This window comes from Enhydra lutris, unplaced genomic scaffold (genome assembly GCF_002288905.1).
Source record: "Enhydra lutris kenyoni isolate GAN:26980312 unplaced genomic scaffold, ASM228890v2 scaffoldscaffold30, whole genome shotgun sequence".
NCBI classification, from domain to species: Eukaryota; Metazoa; Chordata; class Mammalia; order Carnivora; family Mustelidae; genus Enhydra; species Enhydra lutris.
The window spans coordinates 10707318-10727484 of NW_019154114.1; the positions used below are offsets into that span (position 1 = coordinate 10707318).

The 20167-nt window shown below is 43.3% G+C and overlaps 1 protein-coding gene across 3 annotated transcripts in view; it reads right to left on the reverse strand.

Annotated features, from left to right (window-relative positions):
- The window catches only part of LOC111152772 (WD repeat domain 59), a 92640-nt gene that overhangs the window by 11130 nt on the left and 61343 nt on the right, over nt 1-20167 (reverse strand). Inside the window, exons 18-26 of one of the 3 annotated variants that reach the window (XM_022511400.1) lie at nt 18285-18438; nt 14773-14829; nt 9176-9309; nt 7461-7542; nt 4307-4419; nt 2634-2784; nt 2480-2552; nt 461-587; nt 164-306 (exon numbers count right to left, since the gene is read on the reverse strand). In XM_022511400.1, the coding sequence (XP_022367108.1) occupies nt 164-306; nt 461-587; nt 2480-2552; nt 2634-2784; nt 4307-4419; nt 7461-7542; nt 9176-9309; nt 14773-14829; nt 18285-18438 (1034 nt within the window). Of the gene's footprint in view, nt 1-163; nt 307-460; nt 588-2479; nt 2785-4306; nt 4420-7460; nt 7543-9175; nt 9310-14772; nt 14830-18284; nt 18439-20167 lie in introns of all 3 variants that reach the window. The other 2 variants (XM_022511402.1, XM_022511401.1) reach the window with 2 other exon arrangements.

The following is a 20167-nucleotide window of genomic DNA, read 5'->3' on the forward strand; positions in this document are numbered from 1 at the left end:
GCAAGGGTTTTCGGAAGGTTAGAGCAGACTCAAAATCCCTTAGAAATTTCTGTTTCTAAGTGAAAAGCTGGAAGACTTTTCACTCCAAGTCTTACATTTAAGGACAAATTAAATTATAGGACCTTTCAGACAGTGACGGGAAAAGAAAGAAATTCATATTCACCAATCCCTTTGTGAGGATCAGGAGGACAGGAGACAAACTTCAGCACCTCAGCTCGTTTCTCTCTCAGACCCCAGCGATAGAGGATTTCTCCATAGCATTTCTTAAAGTCATCAAATTGCTGGGTATTGGCAGGGTCCAGAAGCCTGGATAAAACTCAAAAGATTTCCTGTCAGTCCCTTTAAGGAAAAACAAGCTCGATCCCTAATGATCTTAACACACCTTTCTTATAGTAAGAGTCTTGATTTGGGGGACTCTAAGCATTATGAAACTGCAGCTCTCGCCGGGGAAGGTGTTTACCTTTTATTTTTATCATGCTGATCACGTTCTCGCTCACGGGGGTCATTGTAGGTGAGACTCCCAAAGCGGATTTCTTCTGGAGAAGACTCTCCCCAAGGTGAGGAGACATGTTCTGCCTCTCTTCCCGCTGAAGCAAATCGAACAGGAAGGGAAGAGGGAAATCAGAGAAGGCGTAGAAATTGTCTGGAAACTCTCATAATGCAGAGTGTGCTCAAGTTAGCTGCCAGAAGGAAAATAAGCTGAGTGGAAGATGCTGAGAAATGGACCTAAGGGGAGCTCTTTCGTAGCCTTACCTTTTTATTTACATATTTACTGTTAAGGTAACCTAATAATGAAGTGCACACAACAATTAAGCAGCAGATAACGGTAGAGTGATATAGGATATTAGATAAAGCAGTCATTATTGATAAAGACTTTTTCAATGACGTGAGAAAATGCTCATGATAAAATTAAAAACAGAACACAAAATCATATATATATATAGAATGACCCTTCACACACTCACACACACAGATTGGGAAAAGTGTTTTGGAATGCTAATAGACAATATTTCTAGGTGGAGGTTCAGTGATGATTATTTTCATCTTTAATACTTTTTAATACTGGGCATGTATTATTTTTTTAAAAGATTTATTTACTTATTTGAGAGAAAGAAAGAACAAACACGTGCGTAGATGTGCACATGCAGGGGAGAGGGGCAGACAGAAGGAGAGAATCTCTAGCAAACTCACATCCCTGAGATCATGACCTGAGCTGAAACCAAGAGTTGGACACTTAACCAACTGGGTCACTGAGGTGCCCCCATTGTAATTACTTTTATCATCAAGAAAATCAAAGGAACAAGGTTTCTGTCTTCCCTGCCCTACTTACCTGAATGGGTTTTCCAAGAAAGAGAAACTTCACTTTGTTGAAACATTTTAAAATTACATAGTTTTTTTTTTAAAGATTTTATTTATTTATTTGACAGAGAGAGATCACAAGTAGGCAGAGAGGCAGGCGGGGGCTGGGGGGGAAGCAGGCTCCCTGCTGAGTAGAGAGCCTGATGCGGGGCTCGATCCCAGGACCCTGAGATCATGACCTGAGCCAAAGGCAAGGCTTACCCCACTAAGCCACCCAGGCGCCCCAAGTTTCATAGTTTTAAAACTATTCTGAATATAATAAAATGACTTTTCCTGACTTCTTGTGCAAATGGTACTGGTAAAATGTTTTTCTGCACAACCCAGAATCATGGTTGGCAAGACAGCGATATTCTCTCAGGAAATTATTTGACACTGTTCTTACTAAGCACAAACTAATGTTTTCTGTTTGGGTCTTTTTTTTTTTCTTAATACTTTTTATCTCTTCCTATCAAATTACTGTAACTATGACTTCTTTGCCTGCCCTGCCTCTAACGGGCTCCACCTTTTATTTCCAAGTCTCTGTATCTGTGGCTTCTATTTTATAGACTAGGAAACTAAATCACCAAGCTCATTCAAGTTCAACATAAGAGAAGAATAAATTCTGAGTAAGAAAAAAAAAAAAAAGGGGGGGGAAGGAAGAAAATTAAGATGATTTTTAAAAAGAAATTTCAAAAATCCAGAAGCCACAAATACACTTGTTCGTTAAATAGACCTTTATGGCCAGCTGGAATCAGGCTCATCTTTATTTCTCTACCTTGAAAGGTGCACGTGGGAAGAGACAGCTATCAAGTGGCCCCACCTCGTGTGGGGTCGGGCAGGGGCGGCGTGTGAGGGAGAAAGGACGAGGGTCGGGTTTACCGGAACACTGAAGTCCCACTGCCAGTCTTTCAAGGTTACAAGTTGAAAAGCCACCCAGCCGGGCACAAAGACATACTAGAAACTGGCCTGTTCAAGTCCAGGCCTTGCTAATGACAGCATCCCCATCACATTAAATTGGAAGAGAAGTGAGAAACAAGGATAACACGGAGTGCATATACCAACCGAAGCTGACACAGTAACAATTCACACACAGTGTTCCGAGCGCCAGAAATCAGCGTGGCCAAGGCAGCGCCAAACCAACCTATGTTCCAGCCACCGGTGTTGAGCCCTGGGTCTGACATGCTTGAGCAGGAGCCTGAGGACGTGAAGCTGGGCTGCAGGACAAACAGAAGCGGCGTCAGAACAGGCTTCCCTTTAGGAGCAGTCGGATACAACGCACAAGGCCGCAGGCTTACGTATCGGCTGTGGGACACCACAAGGTTAGACGACCGGCCGGGAAAGGGTCCGAAGGGGTTTGGTATTCCCTGAGGCCGAGACTGGGCTTCAAACACGCTGCAGAGCATGGCCAATGTCTGGACGTCCCGGAGTCGGCAGTAGTGAGCCAACCTGAAGGAAAAGATAAGAGGAGAAAAAGTCAAGAGAACAGATAGAGGAAGGATAACTGTCACATTGTGGTGGGCTGCGGACCGAGGGCAGAAGGGAGGATTCTTAATTCTGCCTCACAAAATCGTCAGGATCCAGGGCTTTCTACAGATCCAGCAGCTTGTACTTTGAGTCTGGCTAAATCTGTTCTGGAAAAGAATGTATCCAAGTATTACAAATGAGCTGGATAACCCATGTGAAAGCTTCTGTTTGGGATCCAGGCACGGCTTAGACAAGCGTGTAGCCTCTCCAAGAACTAAGTGAACTAAGCTAACATCTGAATGGGGCCATGCATGTGCTCTTGGTTTCCCAGTTCCAAGAAGACTCCCTCTTCACTCATAACCTAATGCTACATTAAAGGTGCTCAGAACACTGTACCATCACCATAGTGTGGAGAGTTGACAAAAGACACAAAGGTGGAATTATGAATATGAGCTATTAAATAAGAATAACAAGGGATATTCTTACCTTTTACCCGCATCCTCTTTGCCCCTTTTAGGACCACTACGCTAGGATGTGAGATAGGGATCAGAGCAACATGGCCTCTGTGATAGAATGATACTGATATTTTCCTGCCAAGCAATGTATGGTGGGTTTTTTAAATTTTTTTAAAGATTTCATTTATTTGACAGAGAGGGGAGCACAAGCAGGCAGAGCAGCAGGCAGAGGGAGAAGCAGGCTCCCCTCCAAACAGAGAGCCCAATGCAGAACTCGATCCCAGGACCCTGGGATCACGACCCAAGCTGAAAGCAGATGCCCAACCAACTGAGCCACTCAGGCACCCCAATGCATGGTGTTTCTTAAAAGTGTTTTCACACCACCATATTTGAGCCTTATGTGATGTGGCTAGAACAACCATTATCATCCCTGCATCACCATGACGCGACTGAAGCCTCAGCACAGGGCCCAGGTCCAGCCTCAACAAGTAAGTCTAGCAATCCTCCACCTGAAGGCATCAGAGCTTCTCTGTCTCTCTGTCAGGCTCTGAGCCTCACAGTTATGATGGTTCAAGTGGTTGGACGTGGTGGCAAACCATTTTCACACTGTATTTCCAGCCCACCACATTTCAGAGCAAGAAATCCAACCTTCATAAACTGCCAATAGGGTGAAAACGTCATCGCCCTTAGGAAACATGTAAGTCAACACGGAGCTAGAGAATCTGCTCTTGGGGCCAAAACTCTATAGCACCCCAGAAATCTACCATTTCAAGAGTTCATTCTCCTGTGTTTCAGACTAGTGTGACTTATGGGCTAAGGCATAAATCTCTAAAGGACACATGAATCTCAAATCCTTGTTGTAAATAAAAAATACTGTATACTTCCTTCTGCTGTAAGAATTCAGTTCTGCACAGAAATTACTAAAGCACTAATGGGAAAGAGCTCATATTTTCCCATTTCTTAGACCTCCTCGATGAAAACACTGGAAAGGTTTACAGACCTAAAATTTACATCACTTGTTTTCCTCACTTTTAGCTCTCAAAACCTACAGAGACTCCAGCAGCTGTCGCCCAAATGGATGTCGAGCCCAGGGTGTTTCCAAATCTGGGTCAGATTTGGGACCAAGGCAAAGATCCGTAGCGACTGTAGCCAGCGACCAAACCTGGAACAGATCGAAGAAAAACACTTGAAATCAAACTGGTGAGGACAGGACCAGGAAGCATGGAAGAACCCCACTTCTCCACACACAGCCTACAGCCTTGCTGCTCTGAGGGCAACAGAAACTGGGAACATCAGGCCCCCTTCCAGACACAATGAATCAAAATATGCATTTTAACAAGATTCTCTGGGGACTGTAATGCTCAAGAAACACTAGTTTTAAAAACTTTTATTAAGCAAACCTCAAAGAAATGACACCACATATTAACCTCAATAGGTTATCTCAAGTGACTTCTTTTGTTGCTGTATTAGTGAACAGGCAGGGAAAGGTGGGGATAAAAGCATTCCCTATCACATTTCAGATCTGTCCTTGCCCAAGTAATGGGAAACTTTGTTGCTTTCATCACAGAAGTTTCAGCATACTCTTAAAGCTAAAGAAAAACAGGCCAGGACAAAATAGACTTGACTTTCTTTTTGTTGACATCAAATCTGAGGAGTATCTTCAAACCTGAACTCTCACAGGGCTTGGGGTCATCAAGCAGAAACTAATATCCATTAGGTACCTATTAAATTCAACACTTTGCACACACTATATTAAATACATCACGCCATCAACAGAGCCTCCTTCCTTCCACACTTTTAAAAATGGAGTACTACTGGGAAATCTTTCTTAGGGGCAATACATCATTGCATGCCCACTAACTGAAAAACACTAAACTAGACTCTGTGAGAAACTTGAAAGGAAGAAAATACAGAGTTTAATCAAGGAGTCAATAATCTAAGAAAAAAGAACAAACAAAAATACTGAAAAACGGGTAGAGAAACACATCAGATATACAGTAAAAACCTATTAAATTAGGTGGCACTAATATACTTAAACACGCAAGTATCGATTAAGACAAGAATCACAAGGTTTCCTTTCATCTCTCTAAACAGTGACCTGCCTGAATGATTGCTGGGAGAAGTTAATGTCTTTCTGGGATGGGAGAGGATGTTTACTACCCTGACAATTTAGGCATGTTACTTCCTTGGATTAAAAAAAGAGAGAGAGGGGCACCTGGGTGGCTCGGTGGGTTAAAGCCTCTGCCTTCGGCTCAGGTCATGATCCCAGGGTCCTGGGATCGAGCCCTGCATCGGGCTCTCTGCTCAGCAGGGAGCCTCCTTCCCCCTCTCTGCCTGCCTCTCTGCCTACTTGTGATCTCTGTCAAATAAGTAAAAATAAAATCTTAAAAGAGAGAGAGAGAGAGAGAGAGAGATTTCTTTCCTTTGAGAGAGAGAGAGAACACAGGAGGCCAGAGGAGAAGGAGAGAGAATCTCAAGCAGACGTCCCGCCCAACACGCACTGCTGAGCGTGGAGGAGCCTGGCATGCGGCTCGCCCTCACAACCCTCAGATCATGATCTAAATCAGAACCAAGGGTCGGAAGCTTAACCAATCAAGCCACCAGGCGCCCCCTTAAGTCCTCACTTTTAATACACATTTCTTGAATGGCTTTAACAGGAATAGTGGACACTTGGGATTATTTCTACAACTTTTTGCATTACAGTAGACACATCATCATCAACATATGTATAAAAAAGAACCAGAAAATATTCTTCAAGCATTTGCACCGATGCCATTTCTGTCCCTTTACAAGTACCATGCCACTAATGACCACGATAATTACAGGAACAGAGTGGCGACTATCCCATACGTTGGATATTTGCCATCTAGCAGATATAGACATGGGAGTTTCACATATATGACCTTATTTCTTCCTCACTGGTACTAGAATCAGGACTATTTCATACTCGAGGAAACTGAGGTTCAGAAAGATTAAGTGTTGCCCAGGATTACAAAACATTTTTTTTTTAAGTAGGCTTCACACCCAGCATGGAGCCCAACGTGGGACTTAAAAATCATGACCCAGGGGCGCCTGGGTGGCTCAGTAGGTTAAAGCCTCTGCCTTCGGCTCAGGTCATGATCCCAGGGTCCTGGGATCGAGCCCAGCATCGGGCTCTCTGCTCAGCAGGAAGTCTGCTTCCCTTCCTCTCTCTCTGCCTGCCTCTCTGCCTACTTATGACCTCTGTCTGTCAAATAAATAAATAAAATCTTAAAAAAAAAAAAAAGAAGAGAGATTAGAAATTAAAACAAAAAACAAAAACAAAAAACAAACATGACCCAGAGATTAAGACCTGAGCTGAGATCAAAATTGGATGCTTAACCGACTGAGCCGGCCAGGAGCCCCTTAAAGATTTTATTTTTAAATAATCTTTACACCCAACATGGGGGTTGAACTTACAACCCCACGATCAAGAGTCACATGCTCTACTGACTGAGCTAGCCAGGCCCCTCCTTGAAGTAAAGCATTAAAAAAAAAAAGACTGATTGATTGATTGATTGATTGATTGATTTGAGAAATAGAGCACCAGCAGGAGAGGCAGAGGAAGAGGAGGAAGAAAATCTGAAGCAGAACTCGGACCCCAAAAGGGGGCTTGATCTCATGACCCTGAGATCACAACCTGAGCCGAAACCAAAAGTTAGATGCCCAACTGACCGCACCACCGAGGCACCCCTGAAACAAAGCATCTTTAAAAGCATAAAAACCCCAGCAAAACAGAATTGACAGTGCAAATGGCAAAGGCACAGATACCCACATTTGTGTGTACAATAATCACCATGGTACCAGAGTAAAAGAGAAATGTAATAAAAAAAAATTATCAGTATGTGCTTTAGGATCTTCTCAACTAAGCTCTAATAAGAAAAAGACCCAGAGTGGGGTGCTTGGCTGCCTCAGTTGGAAGAGCATGCAACTCTTAATCTCAGGGTCATGAGTTCAAGCCCCACACTGGGGGTAAGAGTACTTAAATAAAAAATTTTTTTAAGAGAGAGAGAAAACCCAAAGGATTTAGAAAGCTACTCTAGCCCTGTAGTTGGGCAAAGAAAATGGTAGAGAAATTGCAAAATAGGAAGCACTCCTTGAAAGGTCACTAAACCAAAATTATGAAGTGAAAACGATCAGCTCAAAAAGAAAACTCCAGATGGGCATGAGAAGGGATGCGCAAACCTGGACAAGGTCCTTCCTTCCAACAAGCAAGGCAGAAGTGGCATTCTTCTGGCATGTTTCTTGAATATCATTCACATTTAATCTGAAATGTAAAAAGAATTAAAAAGTTTCTTTCTGGTCTCACCTCCTCAATCAGTGACGCATGATTTAACAAACTAAAAGTTGCCCCTTTCATTGTTATCCAAAACGTTTTATCTACGCTAGCCTTAAGCTTCACCCTTCAAGTCACGTAATGGAGAAAAAGCTTACCCACAGTTCAGGCTGCAGGCTCGCGCCTGGGGAAGATGAAGTTGTTCACCTCTCTAAAGTCAGGACGGGAAGCCAGCCCTGAATGACAATTTAGCAACCAGCTTTTCTGTGGATTTCCCCACACTTACGGGTTGAATAAAAAGGAATTTAAATATGTGCAATACTGTGGTTTCTAACACAAAGAGTGGTGTGCTGTGTATATATTACAAAATAAACACTTTTTGTTATGTGTTCAGTTCAAGAAGAAGGGTGACCACAGGGCAGCCTCTATACGCCTGGCACTGGCCTCCCAACTCCCTTCAACCGAAGTGGCTCTGCTTTTTACTGTTTTACATATCGGTATGGAAAGCAGAATTCTGAGGCTGTTCACAAGATTTCTGTGCCTCCCCCCACCACACATCTAATATAATCCACTCCCTTTAATTACGGGTGATACCAATGAATATTGATGGACTATCACACCCAAGATTAGATTATTAATCCGTCCACTCTGAATGTGTCAAAAGAGAGATTATTTTAGGTGGGCCGGACCTAATCAGATGAGACCTTAGAAAGAAAGTGAAGCATCAGAGAGAAACTCCTACTGGTCTCGAAGACGAAAATCACCGAGTTCTATGTCTTCAAGGAAGTAAATTCTGCTAACAACCTGAATGAGCTTGGAAGAGGATTGTAAGCTTTAGATAAGACCATTACATGGCCACCTCTACAGTTTCAGTCTGGTGAGACGTGAGCAAGGACCCGGCTAAAGCCATGCCTGGACCCTGACCCACGGAAACCCAAGATAGCAAATGTATGTTATTTTAAGTTGCTAAGTTTGTGGTGCCTTGTTATGCAGCAATAGAAAGCTCATATACTGGTCTCCTCCTAAAACTTCTGAAGAAAAGGTTCCAACCCTTACTTTTTTTTTTTTTAATTTAAGAGAGAGAGAGACACTGGGGTGCCTGGGTGGCTCAGTGGGTTAAAGCCTCTGCCTTCAGCTCAGGTCATGATCCCAGGGTCCTGGGATCAAGCCCCGCATCGGGCTCTCTGCTCAGCAGGGAGCCTGCTTCCTCCTCTCTCTCTGCCTGCTTCTCTGCCTACTTGTGATCTCTGTCAAATAAATAAATAATAATGAAAAAATCTTAAAAAAAAACAAACAACAAAACATAAAAAACAAACAAACAAGCAAAACATATTAAAAAAAGAGAGAGAGAGAGAGAGAGAGACAGAGAGTGTGCACGGTGGGGTGCGGGAAGGCAGAGGGGCAGGGAGAGGGAGACAGAAAATCTCAGGGAGGCTCCATGTCCAGCACGGAGCCTGACACAGGGCTTGAACTCACAACCCTGAGATCACGACCTGAACAGAAATCAAGAGCCGATCGCTTAACTGACTGAGCCACCCAGGCGCCCTGAAAGGTTTCCAAAACTTTAAAAAAAAAGAAAGGAAGCCACGTGGATTATGATGTGTGATAAGCACAGCAGACTTACATGTACAGTTCCCCCAGTGATTTGTGAACAGGAAGAAGGCACGCAGTGTCCTGGATGATAACTTTCCCGGCAGCCTTGATCGGTCGATTGCCTGAGTCTGACCCCTCACGCTTGCTTTTCCATCTCCTAGATTTCTGGGGGAGATGACGAGATATAACTAATGGGGACTCTGATGAATGGAAATCTACAGTTGCAGAGCACATCAGAGTTGGGTCATTGGTTATTTGCAGAGACTTTGAATTACATCATGCCCACAATTACATGAATCAGCATCTGTAGGAAATAAAAGGATGGCAGAGGGCATTGAGCTGTCGGTTCCAAAATCCTAACAGGAAAATATGCACCTACTGCAGGGCTACATACATTGTGCAGGTGCCCAAAAATAGATACCTCGAATCTAGAATTTAAAAAAAAAGAAAAGAAAAAGAATGAACAGCAGGTAAATAAAAATTAGTAAAGACCACAAAAATGTGGGAGAAGAGCAACTTTTAAGGTTGGGATTAGCCTTAGGGTCAAAGTTCTTGCTTGAAACTAATCAAAGTTTTTTTTTTTTTTCTTCTTAGACAGCTTTAATAGGGTTTGTGGAAAATTTAATTCAGACACAGCAGTGTGGGCTCTGCAAACCTTAATCTGTGGCAAGCAGACCAAGAAACGTAGCAGCTCAAGGAGAATTACCCGGTTTTTCCTGGCAGACTTGAATTACTTCTAAGAAGTGATCGTTTTAGAATGTCAAAAATACTTGAGCAGAGGTACCTGGGTAATGGACATGGAAGACCATGAGCAACTGGCCTATTTCCCCAGGGCACCCCCTACAAAGGAGCCCTGTGTGTGGGAAATGAGAGATGTCCTGGAAAGGGAGAATTATCAGCGTAGCCCCATCTGGTATCCTCAAAATGACAAGTAGCCGAGGAAACAATATTTTACTTTATTTTATTGCTGGAAGTTAAAAGGGGGCCCACCAAAGTGACTCAACTCAGGGGAGGTGACATACTTATTAACAAAGTTGCTAGCGAAGGGTCTGCGATCTGGAGTCAGAAAACCAAGGTGTGCGGGTCTTATTACCACCTGTGCTGGTTCGGTGTGACCCTGGGTGAGCTCCTTATTTGCTATGAACTTAGTCTCATGTCATCCTCTTTGCTCGCTGAGAACTATGCCTCACGATGAGCTCCATTCCGATCTTGCAAGTTTAATAAGGCCACAATGGAAGGGTGAGAGTGCAGACTGAAAACGTACAATTAAAAAATCTGTAATGATTATAAATGTATGATAAGCCTTCAGGAATTTAGATTAGATCATTACTTAGGTTACTCACAAATAATTGATTTTCTGCAAGTGATTTTTATACAACCGCTCTTCCATTCATGAGTCACAGTCTGTATTTAGTCGTTTCTGACCAGCGATGTCTGGTCTAATCCCCAAAGATGCCCAATGCATGTAGCTTCCTATGGGCTCCGTAAGTGGTATGGAACCGACTAGACCCAGGACACCTGGACTTGGATCGTGGCGGGTAAAGGTTGGCTGAGGATGTAAACTGTTTATCATAATTTGTAAATACATGTGCTACATTATCCATTTGGAACTCTGACCCAGTTACCTTTGGTAGCAACTGAGTTTCTCTGTGATCTTGATTCGTACACATTGTTACTATCAATCCAAGAGAAGCCTCAGCTACTACGTCCAGTAGCCCTTTGATTCTCGATTTGTGCAGGCTAGTTTCTAAAGAATTATGTACCCACTCACAAAAATACTAGCTTTGGAGCCACAGATATTCTGACAAGGACGCAATACAGGGCGAATGGGCTGAAGAGTGAACCACCTGACAGAACGGGCTGGAGCCAGGCGGCGTTAACCGACCCAAGACAGATGTCGCCCATGTGCGTGAGATCATTGGACGTGACTGGCTGGCGGTAGGGTACTTTCGTGGCCATCTACCGGGCAGCGACAGGAACAGCACAGTGTGGTGAACTGGAACAGGGAGGGTGTTAGGTACACAAACTTTTTTTATCCAGGTTTCCAGGAGTTTAAAAATTCCAGGAAACAACACCCATAGGTCCCACATAATTGAATACCTCAAATGAGATTTAGGGTACTGGATTTAAAAAGAAAGAAAGAAACAAGAGGAAAAGATGGACACTAAAAAGATTCCACCTGGAATGGAGTATGATCCATCTCGTTGGTTTTCTGTGCTGAGTGGAAAGCTTGTTTAAAACACTGTTCCAGGCAAACACTCTGGCTCGTTGTTTATAAGAGAAAATGAGCAGCGTCCGAAGAACTGGCCACTTCACCACAGCTCCACATAACTCAACCGTGGAAATAAATGGAGGCCCCATGAGGGATGGGGTCTGCTACCTTTCAGGCCACACAGAAAACCACCACAATTTCCTGTCTTTTTAAGCAAACTTAATGAAAACGGAGTATTAAGGCCTGTGTGCCAAAAGTGGTCCCTTTGCCTATAGACTAGCTCATTTAAAAATGTTTTTCCTAGCGACGTGTGTTATTTCTGAAAGTGATCACTTCAGAATGCCAAATGGACTTGAGCAGAAGAACTTGGGTAACATGGAACATGGAAGATCATGAGCAACTGTCCCATCTCCCCACAGCCTCACCTTCAAATGGCCACAGAGGGTCCTCTGTGCAGGAAATGAGGGATGTCCTGGACGCAAGTCCAAGCGCATAAATATTTGACTTAGGATTTACAGATTTGTCTGTTATTATGAACAACATGAGCTCCTGCTCTGGGATGTTCCCTCGCTGCGAGTGTGGCCATCACCACAGCTCTCTGAAAGAGGGGCTGCTGCTTCCGTTTGACAAATGACGATGTGAGTCTTACTTGAGGCCACACTCCTAAGAGCTGAGATTTGAACGCAGGCTGTCAGGCTGCTAAGCCCATCCTTATTAACCTGCTTTTGAGTGCATGATTTTGGATTAAAAAGAAAAAAAAGAAGCCCTAAGACTAAGCTACTTGTTACTATGTGAACTGTTTGGCCCATCTTTAAATGCATCCATCTCTGCATAGAAGGAGATCAACATCTGATGGGAGTGAGGCCTGTCTGACACCCCAGCCTCTCCAGTTACTGCTCATTTCACTTCTCTGCCAAGTACCCTGAGCACCCTGAGCCGAGCCAGAGCCGCAGGCTAAACACCAGCAGAGACAAGAGACGGCCATGGCTACTGGCTTCACACGGGGGCTCCAGGCTCAGCCCCAGATGCTATATTTCAGGCCAGGCTTGAGAGCCTGACCCTCACTCTGTTTCACCCCCTCTGGGGGAGTGGGAGGGGTAGGCACGTTCAGAGGGAAGAGAACAGAGTCCAAAGAAATGCCTTAGGACTCTTCCCTCTGCCCGTCTGGGGTCCTTGATTGCAGAGATGGGGAGGAAAAAAACCCGTGCGAGTCAACAGGTACTTGATGAAAATGTAGACAGCGGTCTTGGACAACCTTCTGTAATCACCCTTCACTGAACTATAGAAATCGTAGTCCAGATTTCCTGGGACTTGCCTGGCAACTTCTTGAGATGGCAGGCTTCTAGCTGGTTCCCCTGATCCGTTCTGATGTGCAGGCGATGTGTGGTGGGAACTCACTCAGCTGCCTCTGAGCCTGTAACAGGACATTTGCCAGTATTGGCAGCTGCCGCCAGGCCTCAAACTATAAGAGCAATTATGGGACTGCACTGCGCATTCATCTAATCCAGCAAGGAGCAAGTGCAAAACGTTATCAAAAATCTGTAAGGGGCCATAAAAGAGTCTCGTTTTTTCTATTTAGTGGTTGGTGGTTTTTAAATAGGAAGTGCCGCCCCTGCAGACTAGGGGAGTCACCCAGTACACCAGGCTAGTGACCGTGTATCCTGGGGACGCAGACATAGCCAGTCTGCCTACGTACGTAAAGACATGCTCAGTCTCCGAGCAGATGTCAGAGCCTTAGGTCCTCGCTGCTCCCGAAGGAGCACAAGTAATTTCCTTGCAGCAAAAAGGGTTCATATTCCATCCACATTTCCCCAAGACTTCCTCTTCCCTTACATCTTGCTGGTGATTGGAGGAATCCCTCATCTGTGCCACTGTCAGGTGACAACATGCAGAGAACAGCGACACACCAGGCTGAGGTGTGGCAGAGCGTTCCAGGTGAGCGGAGGGCACTCTGGCCTGACAGCCCCCGAAACCTCTCGCATTGCTCTAGTCCCACTCTGACGGGCTTCGAGGGGTCGCTTTTCTGTGCAGTAGGCTCGGTCCCTCTGGGAGGCAAAGGGCCCGTGTTTCTCTTAGGTCTTCTCAATGCCCCATCCCAGAAAACGCCCCTGCCCCACAGATTTCATAAGCAGGGATTGAGGAAGAGAGACAAAACGAGACAGACAATTATTACATGATGAGCACCAGAATACTCCTCTGAACATACCAAGAAGGCGTTCATGGACTCGTAGGAAGGAGGACAGGGAGGAAAGGACTGGGAGAGGTGGGGGCGGGGGGAGGCATTGGTGCGAATAGCACTGAATGACAACCAATATAGCCAGCTTGCGACTGTACCACCAGTGTTACTGCTACAATCGGAGGCAACATCAATGCCAATAAATGGGTTAAATGTAAAACAGCCCAAGAATAAGCCACCAACTGCTTCGCAGCAACCCCACCAACAATGCATAATGAGCAGAGTGGGCAGTGAGTCAACATGAGTTCCTATTTCAATAGCAGCGGGAGCAGAGACTTCTGGAAATCACTGGAAATCCAGCAGTCAGGTTGGCTGGGACAGGCTTTTGGAGGGATGGCAGCCACAATGGCCGCTCCACCTGCAAGCTATCAGCAGCCGTGGTAAGTGCTAGTCAGGGCTCCTGATTTCAACTGGTTTCGATATGAAAAGGCTATAAGGACTCTTCCCCCACCAAATTTTTTACACCGAATGAAATTTACACAAAAGGCGCAAGGCTGCCTTTCACAGCCCGAGGCCACCTTGGCACTAGTGAAACATGAAGGGGATGGGAGAGGAAGACAGAAGAGGGGGGATGGCCAACAGGAATGAGGAAGAGAGAAAGAAAAGGAAGAGAGGATGTCCACAGCAGAGGTTTCATTGCAATGCAAAATACTGTTGGTAAGGGAAAAAAAATTGTTCCAGAAAGTTCCCGAAGGATTAAAAACTAGCTTATGCATCATGCCAATGAAGCAGGTGAGCACTTCCCTCTTTAAACTAGACCAAGACGATAAAAACAGAGAGACAAAATGGTGGAAGCCTCTTCTATCTTCCTCTGCTTCACCCCATGCCAAAGGTAGGCTTTTGAAAGCTCCAGGAAACGATACAAATACTCCAAATGAAATCAGGTGAGCAAAAGGCTTACAGTTGGGGTTCTTTCCAAGAAACCCAGTGTCTGGCTTCATTTTCAAAGAAGCCGGTTCACGATCCTTAACGGTCTCAGTATTCGCCCATTGGAAACTGGATGAAACGAGGAGGAAGTCCTTGGGGCCTGACTCCCAAGAAGGAAAAATTTATTGTGCTGGTCCTGAAAACCAGCCAGCCTGTCCCTCAGGTTCCTCAAAGCCAGCCAGGTGGCATTTTATTCTTGGGCCTTTGGGCAGACAGGATTAGTCAAGGAGAGCATTTGCACAGCGCACAGTACCGGGAAGTCGTTAATTGCTTGTATGGACCAACGTCGCCGGGCAGAGCGAGGAGACATCTGTGCGTGAAAACGTTACACCCAGGAGGAGGGAAGAAAAACACCAAGAAAATTAAAAGGGAAAAATATAGAATAAAATGAAAGCTTCCCACACATCTGATGGATTAAAAGGTACCACAATACACTGCAAAACTGGGTTTGCGTGACTACCGATCTAAACTTAAACACAGCAGTATCTGAACGCCTTCACCTCCCTCCCGACCCATCGCACTCCGAACCCAGCTTCAGTGTCCTCGTTCTTCAGCTCAAAACGCATTTCAAGATATAAGGAGGCTGAGCTCAAGCTTGGGATTCTCTAGGGAGGATCCCAGGGCAAGTAGAGAGATGGGTGGAGGGTCTCCCCTTTCCATCAAGAGCATACATATGTGCAAGAAGATTCTCATTCCTAAAAAGGTAGAAACTGTTTCTGGTGTGTGGTTTGGGGGGCACTGGGGAAACTGGGAGCCTTGACCTCAGGCCCACAGGTCTATTTTCGGAGTGATGGGTAAGCAAGCACACGCGGGAAATGGAGGGAAAGAGGGAGCAAGGTTGAAGAGCTGCTCTCCCGAGGGTGCTCGCTGATAGCATGAGTGCGGAACTGGGGCGGAAAAGCATTGTCGATGGAAATCAGAAATTATTCTATTAACTTCAAGACCGCCTCAGTTATTTACATTAGAGCTATTTTAGTGACATAAACTGAAGCATGGGTGGAGGTTGCAAAATTTTAGAAATGTTTATAGGCCAAGGCCTAATGTTTATCACAAGTTCCGGGTCCTCTGATTTGCCCTAGGACTAAACAATATTTCATCAACTATTAATAGTTGGTCCAGTTACCAGATGAATGTTAGCATCTCTCTGGGCTTTCTAACTTCCTGTGAAATTTGATAGTTGGCTTTGGTTGTTGATGTTTTTTTTTTTTAGGTCTCTCACATTTTTTAATATTTAGGAATGAACCTTGGAATTCCATCCGGAGAACATTTGGGTGAATATAATAATATGACCTAAGTAGGGCAGGTTAAAAACACATAAAAACAAGAGAAACAAACAGTAAAATCCCCAGTGGGTCCATAAAGCTTCTTATAATCTTCAAAACACTCTATAATTCCTTCATGCTTTACTTTACATGCCATACTTTAATGCAGTTATATTCTTTTTCCTTTACTCTTACTCATTTAATGATCTCAGGGGTAGAGATCTGAAAGAGAATAAAAATATGTAGGGGAAAAACGGGGGCTGAAAATAAAGACTTGAGCACAAAGAAATGTAGTAATCTAGAATCATTTTGAGAACAAAAGTAATAAAAGTGGTATTATTTCACATGTCAAACTAGATACCTGAGGATAAAAAAATACTCCTCGAGGGATAAAACTGTATCGACCTCTAAAAGGAAGGAAGATGGTCTCTATAAGATATCATGGCCGTGTTTCATTCCCCTCACTCCCCCAGCCCCCGCCTTCTGCCCCATATAATGGGATGGACATGAACAAGGTTCAAGGAGAGATGAATTTATTTCAGATTCAACACAAAATGACTCACTCATTTAACTGCATATGAGGTTGAACCACATGAAACTTTTTGAGGTTAAAAACAGTCAAGTATCAGTAATTTCATAGGATTTCACCTAATTACTATATGTTACCCACTGAGATGTGCTTCCCTCCCCCAGAGCTTCTAGGGTTCTTATGATGTTCTATTTCTTGGTCTGTGTGACTGTTAATTCACTGAATTATATGCTTATGATCTGTGAACTTTTCGGTATGTATATTACACAGAAATACGAATGTTTCATATAAAATTACCACAAGTGACTACCCATATTTTATATGGTCTGTCTCTGAAATACAACGTCAAGATCACTTACTATACTAGGTCATCCTAAGGGACTATAATAACCTGTGGAGAAGCTGTATACTGGGAGTCATCCCAAAGTGAAGTATCACAGTCCTTCCCCTCCTCCCCAGCAGATCCTGTCTGGTAAAAGGTAACTATCTATGTGCCTTTGGTCCCTCTTTATGATTATGGTGTTTATGGCAGACCGTGAAAAACATGAATATAAGGCTGTACAAATGCTTTGGCATTAGGAGAGGTCCCATCGTGGAACGGGAGTTATTTTGACTAGGCGTGGCCTTTTTGCACTATCAGAGTCAAAATGCTAGTCCACCTCTTTTCCCAATCCAAACCCAAGCATGAGTAACACACGACATGACTCAGAGGAGGATTCAGACCTATCTCTTGGCTAAAAGATCTCCTCAGCCTGGCCCTGATGCTGAAGAAAATACCCCCATTTACCCAACCGCGAGTTTGTTTGACTGTTATGTCAATAAAATGCCTGCTAGCTTGCTTAAAGGGAAGAAAACCCAATAATTTTTAATGTAAAGGACTTGGGAAGATATAGGTGCTCCAATAAAGTCAGTGACAGCCAGCACAATTCCGCCAGAGAGGTGAAGGGGACTACAGAATGGCAATAATCACTGTCTCCATTCAACAGAGTGGTCTTGTCCAAGGTTGGTCCACCTCAAGCATCAGCTTCTGCTGTCCATTTCAGTTGCATACAAACTCTAAGACTCGACAAGTCAGAGGTGACCACCTACCAGTGTGAACCAAGACCAGACACTACAGTGCAATCGAAGTGCAGGCACCTCTAACACTAGCTGGAAATTGGGTTTTTATTTAAAATAACTCAAGTTTTTAAAAAACACATTCCATCTATAGTCAATCCATCATTTCCCAATTAGTTGAGGACAGCAACAAAGAATTCCCAAGGACTGAGCTGGTTAATAACTCAGTGGTAGCTCTGTTTAAAACATCATTGTCAGTTAAAAGCCAGTTTAAACCAGCCTCTCAATCTGACAACACAGAGAGAGTTCTTAGCATTCCTACGCTCTGCCAACATTCTCTACATTATCGTCACCAAAGGCTTCTGACAGCTAAATAGCTACATTAGGGATGATGAGTTCTTGAAGAACCCAGGAACACAAGGATGGGCTCAGGGGATTTTCATATAAACTTATCCATTCAGATGGGAACTCTGGTGTAGACAGTAAAAGCATAAGACCCCTCACATATCAACTTTAAAACTTCTCACCACTGTGACGTTCTAAGTATCTTGAGATCTCAAACCTTCAGAAGCATCCCTTAATTTGCGGACAAACATAAGACACTAAGGAAGATCTGCAGGTTAATAATTCTACCTGAAACAATGGGAATCACCTTAACAAATGGGGTAACAGGATAGGGTTAAATGGGGAGTGAAGAATATGGATTATAACAGAACCAACCCACCCCTCCACACACACAATTCACAATAGTTAAAATCAACTGTAAGGAACAAAGCAAAGGTCCTTCTTGAACAAACTAATTTTGAAAGTTAAAGACTAAGGGGGATTACTAACTTAGCTGCTGTGCATAGCAGGCAGGGAGACAAAAAACAAGAATCCAGTCGGAATTAGAATCAAAGACCATGGCCTGCTGCTTACCCGCTCCTTGTAGTAGAAGGAGCTGATGGAGACCTGCTCCTTCTCACTGCGAGTGGGGCTCCCACTGTATAAACGAAGGTTCCCAGGGGCTTCTGTGCGGATCTTCATGGGCGCAATCAAGCCAGTATGATAAGCAGACAAGGCTGACAGAGACCTGTGGTTGAAAATGCAGAATTATCCATACTGGCTACAGTCTTCCCATCTTTCCAAGTAGTGTTGCTCTTAAGCATGTGATGAAACCAAGAGAAAAGATGGGTAAAATGGAGGGGAAAAAAAAAAAAAAAGAAAACTCAAAAAAAAAAAAAAACCAAAATGAACTTACAAAACAAAAAAAACGCTTTGTCTGCTAAAGCAGAGAATACTTCCAATTGTATATATAGACAATTCAAGAAAATCAGCAAATTAGTAGAGCAAATAAGTGAATTTAAATAGGAGGCCAATCTATAAAAATCTACTTATTTCTATACATTAGAAACAAACATTTGGAAATAAACATTTAAAAATTTTCATTTACAATAGCATCAAATACCTAGAAACAAATTTAATTTAAAAATGTGCATTGAAAATATAAAATATTGCTGAGAAATTAAAGAAAACCCAAACCAATAGAGGCATATATGATGTTAGTGGATTGGAAGTTTCCATTATTATTGTCAAGGTGTCTGTTTTCTCCAAATTGATCTACAGAGTCAACACATTTCCAATTAAAATATGAATAGGCTTTTTTTCTGTAGAAACCAATAAGCCATTTCATATTTTTATAAGACTACAAAAGACTTAGAGTAAGCAAACAATCCTGAAGAATAATAAGGTTGGAGGACACACCCTTGCAGACCTGAAGACTTACTATATAAAAGCTACATTAAGAGTATAATATTAGGGGCGCCTGGGCGGCTCAGTCATTAAGCATCTGCCTTCAGCTCAGGTAATGATCCCAGGGTCATGGGATCGAGTCCTTCACCGGGCTCCTTGCTCGGCGGGAAGCCTGCTTTCCCTCTCCCACTCCCCCTGCTTGTGTTCCTGTTCTTGCTGTGTCTCTCTCTGTCAAATAAATAAATAAAATCTTTAAAAAAGAATTTTTTTTTTAAAAAGTATAGTGTTAGATAGCATCCAACAGTACATTAAAAGGATTATTCACCACGACCAAGTGAAATTTATTCATGGGATGCAAGGTTGGTTCAACACCCCCAAATCAACCAATGTTAATCAATACATTAATAAAAGAAAAGACAAGAACCATATGATCCTCTCAGTAGATGCAGAAAAAGCATTTGACAAAGTACAGCATCCTTTCTCGATTAAAACTCTTCACAGAGTAGGGACAGAGGGTACATACCTCAATATCATAAAAGCCATCTATGAAAAAAACCACAGCAAGTATCATTCTCAATGGTAAAAAACTAAGAGCTTTCCCCTTAGGTCAGAACATGGCAGGGATGTCCACTCTCACCACTGCTATTCAACATAGTACTAGAAGTCCTAGCCTCAGCAATCAGACAACAAAAAGAAATAAAAGGCATCTGAATGGGCAAAGAAGAAGTCAAACTCTTACTCTTTGCAGATGATACGATACTTTATGTGGAAAACCCAAGACTCCACCCCAAAACTGCTAGAACTCACACAGGAATTCAGCAAAGTGGCAGGATATGAAATCGCACAGAAACCAGTTGCATTTCTATACACCAACAATGAGACAGAAGAAAAAAAAAATTAAGGAGTCGATCCCATTTACAATTGCACCAAATACTTTAAGATACCTAGGAATAAACCTAACTGAAGGGGCAAAGGACCTATACTCAGAAAACTATAAAGTACTCAAGAAAGAAATTGAGGAAGATACAAAAAAATGGAAAAATGTTCCATACTCGTGGATTAGAAGCATA